Source organism: Narcine bancroftii, chromosome 2 (assembly GCF_036971445.1).
Source record: "Narcine bancroftii isolate sNarBan1 chromosome 2, sNarBan1.hap1, whole genome shotgun sequence".
Taxonomy (NCBI): Eukaryota; Metazoa; Chordata; class Chondrichthyes; order Torpediniformes; family Narcinidae; genus Narcine; species Narcine bancroftii.
In genome coordinates this window covers 202,152,687-202,157,634 of record NC_091470.1, presented here as the reverse complement: position 1 = coordinate 202,157,634, position 4,948 = coordinate 202,152,687, and the positions used below count along the sequence as shown (strand labels likewise).

At 47.6% G+C, this 4,948-nt stretch overlaps 1 protein-coding gene across 1 annotated transcript in view; it reads left to right on the top strand.

Moving 5' to 3' along the window:
• LOC138753063 (neuroligin-2-like) overlaps positions 1 to 3,977 on the top strand; it is a 464,672-nt gene extending 460,695 nt beyond the window's left edge. Inside the window, exons 7-10 of the mRNA XM_069915655.1 lie at positions 711 to 863; positions 1,750 to 1,821; positions 3,580 to 3,817; positions 3,930 to 3,977. Coding sequence (XP_069771756.1) covers positions 711 to 863; positions 1,750 to 1,821; positions 3,580 to 3,817; positions 3,930 to 3,977 — 511 coding nt within the window. The remainder of the gene's footprint in view (positions 1 to 710; positions 864 to 1,749; positions 1,822 to 3,579; positions 3,818 to 3,929) is intronic.
• Positions 3,978 to 4,948: the final 971 nt, after the last annotated feature.

Below are 4,948 nucleotides of genomic sequence, written 5' to 3'. Positions count from 1 at the left end.
TATTCCCATCTCTCCCCCCCCCCCCTTAACTGCCCCCCTCCCCAGGACCACCCTCCCAGAATCCTCCCTTTCCCCCTCCCGCCACACAACTCCCACCCTCGGTGGCTGAACATTACCCTTCAAGGGTGGCGGGGAGGCCGACGTCCTGAAGTACAAGCTCGACACTACCCTTCAGCCCTTGGTGACCCTGCTAGCCCATGGACTGCGAGGGACCTGTGACATCCACTTGGAATTCTGCCCTGCCCCGACCCGAACAGGTACTAATACCTTCCCAAGTTGGGGAGGGGTGGGGGAAAGATATTTGGGAGGTGCTGTTGGAGCAAAGATGAGGGTGATGAAGTCTCGGCTGAATCCTACCCCCCTCCCCACTTCTCAGCTCCAGAGGCCGCCTTCCTCAGCTTGGCCTGGCCCGATGGGGAGGGAGGGAGAAGGGGGAAACCTTCCACCGAAGGAGCCAGGAGGAGGGGCGGGGGGGGGAAATTTCTGCTCCCAAATGTACCAAGCACAGCCCTAGACGAGACTGTGCTAAAGCTAGGACAAAGTCTCGACACACATGGGATGGAAGGACATTCCCTAGACTTGTCTCATCTCGTGGGCTGGAGTCCGCCCTGACCTGTGCTGAACTTTGTTCTTAGAATAATAAAAATATTTTAAAACTGTTACACCGTGGCTCCGTTTATTCTGGTCCGCCCATCCTTGGGATGGGACAGGGTTCGGGAGAGGCGCTTCCTTGGCGAGCCGCCCAACTCTCCCCAGGATCGGGGCAGAGTCATCAATGGGGCTGGGGGGGCTTTTAACCTGCTTCAAGCTATCCACAGGCCACAAAGAACTGAACGCAGGTCGAACCAGACAACTACACAAATGTAATATATCAGCAAACCCTTTGAATTTTATGACCTTGAAATAAAAATCAACCTTCAATTGAAATTTTGAACCGGTTTTACTACTTGTCCACCAGTTTCAACGAATAGTTTCATGTGAATCTCCAAACCTCTCAATTCCAATATCATAAGACGACAGGATTTAATATCATTATAACATCACATACAACCCCGAGATTCTTTTTCCTGCAGTTGCAAGTAGAATCACCACTTACTGGCAGTGCAAAAAAATCCGACTCGACTTACACATGTAGACAAATAAAAAAAATATAAACAAACTGACTGTGCAATACCAAGAGAGAGAGAAATCAATGCAGTGCACAAGTGCGAGTCCTTAAACAGGTTCCTGACTGAGTTTGTTGTTGAGGAGTCTGATGGTGGAGGGGGACCAGGTCTTGTGGCCCTGAGACCTCGATAAGAATGGGAGCAGGAGTCGGCCATCTGGCCTGTCGAGTCATTCAATGAGATCATGATGGGCTCATCTCCACCTGCTGGCCTTTTCCCCGTATCCCTTAATTCCCCCACTGTGTGAAAATCTATCCCACCTTGTGTGAAATATGTTTACTGAGGTCGCCTCCACTGCTTTGACGATCAGAAATGCACACAATTCTCCAAATTTTATCTCACCAATGTCTATACAACCTCACTGTAACATCCCAACTCTGGTACTCAATACTTTGAAGGCCAAGGCACCAACCCAGTCTATCTGTGATGCCACTTTCAGGGAATTATCTGTCTGTATACCCCAATCCCTCTGTTCCTCTGCACTCCTCCATAAACCAACAGAAAGATTTTGTTTATCTATGCCTTTCGTGATTTTATATTTTTCTATAAGATCCCTTCTCTGAGAGGAATTGAGATTCGATAGGTCACAGAAGATTCTAGAAAACCTTGACAGGCATAACGTGGAGAGCGTGCTAGCTGCTTGCATCTCTGTCAGGTATAGAGGCACCAACACTTAGGACAAGAAAATACCTCCCGAGGGTTGTGAGCTTGGCCTGCAACCCCACAGCCACCAGACTTCACCCCATCGAAACTGTGTCTTAAAATAAAAAGCAGCCTCTCTCACCACCACCCAGGCCCTCTTCACTCTGCTGCCATTGGGAAGGATGTCCAGGAGCCTGAAGATGAGCATCCAGCGGCACAAGGGTGGCTTCTTCCCTTCTGCCATCAGATTCCCGAACAGACTTTTTCATACACTATTTTCATTTATTTTTTGTAACATGGATTATATAAATGTTTGCACTGTGAAGCTGCCACAAAACATCAAATTTCATGACAATAAATCCTGATTCTGATTTTTCTAAATCCCAAATATCATTACAGAAGGTCCTCGACAACTCAGCCGCTCGCTCCGCGTAGAAACTCAGGAGGTGTCCATTTGGGTTCTGGGTTGGAAGGGCCTGTAACCGTGCTGTATCTCTGAATTAAATTATGTTTTTTAAAATCCCATTGTCCTGGGCAGCCTTAAATCCAAAGGGTGAACATCAGTTTTCTAGATTTAGCTGAACCCGATCTAATCCACTTTTCCCTTAGGCTTGGATCATAAAACACGATAGCACAGTACAGGCCCAGTGTTGTGCCGACCCATATATTCCTAACGTTATGAGCCCAGAAGACCCCAAAACCCAGCAGCAATAGATATTCACCAAGAAAAATAGTTACTTAAAGTTGCTTTTAATTATCTTTAAACATTAAAACAGAATCACACTTCAACTTAACTAACCTAACTTAACCCCCTTCTAAATCTAAGCACGTGTGTGTTTAAGTTCAAAAAAGTTCACAGTCCAATATCACTTCTCACTCCTCCAAGTTTCAGGCAATTCTTTTACTGTGCACAAGATTTAACATTTATAAAGTTCACCAGGCTTTAGTGCTTGAAAGGTAAATGGTTACTGCTGAGGAAGGTTCTTGTCGGTTTTCAGAGAGAGATTTGTTGTTCCAGGACATCCACAACTGATGTACTTCCATCAGCCACTCCAGTGTCTTGCTGACGAAACTTACCCCTTCAGGGTTCTCCAGATGATAACCTCTTTCTTTCAAGTCACCACAAAGTTCCTTTTTGTTTCCTTATTCCAAGTGAAATATTAGCCAGCCAGTCCTCTCCTCTTGCATGAACCACAAGGGCTTTGACCAGGCCGTCTTCCAAATTGGGCTTTCCACAAACTTGCTGTCTTGCCCTGTTCCAGTCCCAGCTGCTGTTACTGCCTGTAACTTCCTCCAGTTAACTCCCACCCTTCAGAACGTATGGGGTTTGTAGGTTAATTGGGTGTAATTAGGCGACATGGACCCAGTGGCCAACCCTTTCAATTTTGCAGCCCACTCCCACGCCGACCTGCCTGTCCAAGGCCAGCTGTAAATCGGAGGGGCCACCTCTACTTTTCCGTCTGGGTGCTCTCAGAGCGGACAGTGTTAGCACTGACTTCTCCGGTATCTGCCGGCCCACTTCCCATTCTTCCCCCCATCCCTCTGTCTCCTTCCCTCCAGTTCTCCACCCCCTTCCCTCTCCATTCACAGGGCCATCCCCCCACCCCATTTGCTGCTGTGCCCTCCCTCTTTACCCACCTATTACTTGCTACGTGTGGGACCGCACTCCTCCCCCTACCCCCCCCCCATTTTGTTCAGGCACCTGCCCACCTTGACGAGGGGCTCAAGCCCAAAATGTTGATTCTGTGTCTTTATCTTTTGCTGTATAAAGGACACTGTTTGACCTGCTGAGTTTCTCCAGCGTCGTGTTTTTACTTCAACTGTGGTATCTGCAGATTTCTGTGCTTTGCTCTGTCTTCCTCCCTCCTTTCCTCTGTGTGTTTACCCACTGCCCTAATGAGTCGTTCACATTGTATGGCCAACATAAACCGCTGCATATCCGTACAGAACTGAAACAGATTCGCACACGTTCACTGATCCAGGAGCAGGGATGTGTCAGACCAGACATCGTAATTATAGACAACACACACATGGTTTCTTTCAAGTGCCACTTAACTGCATAATAACAGTTAGTCGTGTATCAAAACCACTTATGTGCCTCCGCACTATCATGTCCTCTAGGGGCTGAGATCTGATCGGAAGGCACACCAACACCCCGTCGAAATATGAGGGGTACAGATAAAGGAAATGCATGCGGGCGGCAGACCAGCTCAGAGGGTGAGGGACGCACACAGGCTGCAGGCGACTTGCGGTCAGTGGGGTGCGGGGATGGGGAGACCGACACAGGCTGCTGGAGGGCGGCTCATGAGAAACCAGGTATCGGAGCCAGGATTCGAGAAGGCGCTGAGAGCAACAAGGGGCTCCCGAAGGGGGGTTTGGACCTGGGGCTTGGGCGGCCAAAGGGGTCTGTGCGGCTGCGGGGAACGCTGGAGGCGAATCCACAGACACGTGGTGACCCTGAGGGGACTCTCTCTTGTACTGTGAGGGGCAACTCTAATGGTGACTCTGTCTGTCTTATGGTGGGCAAGAGGCAATTTTGTGTGATATTACATATTCTGCATTATTACATGACAAAGAATCTTGAATCTTCCACTGAGATGCAAACTAGAAGCCATGGATTAAGAATGAAAGGGGAAATGTTTGGGGGAACATTAGTGGGAGAGGGTTTCTACGCACACAGAGAATGGCAGGAATGGGGAACCATCTGAAGTGGGGAACGCGGTCTCAATTTTAACATTAAGGAGAATTCGGACAGGTACATGGATGGCAGGGGAATGGACTGGGTGCAAATCAGTGGGACCAAGCTGATTAATAGATTAGCACAAACTCGATGGGCCTGGAAAGGTTTTTTTGATTTTTAAAAATTTTGTCCCTATCCCTTTAAGGAAGTATTGTTTGTAGTGTTACCATAGTTATATGTCGTAATATCCGAGAGGACGGGGAGCTTGAATCACAACAGAGATGTGAGCTTGAGGTACTTTTCTTTAAATTCATCTTAATTCTTCCTATTTTGTTTATTTTTTATACACAGTAAATGCTTTGCTCGGTTAATGGGGTGTAAATGCGAGGTTATGCAAAATGTTTATTCATTTAATTTTCGAATTAAAGCTACTTTCAGCTGCAACTACAAAGTTTGATTT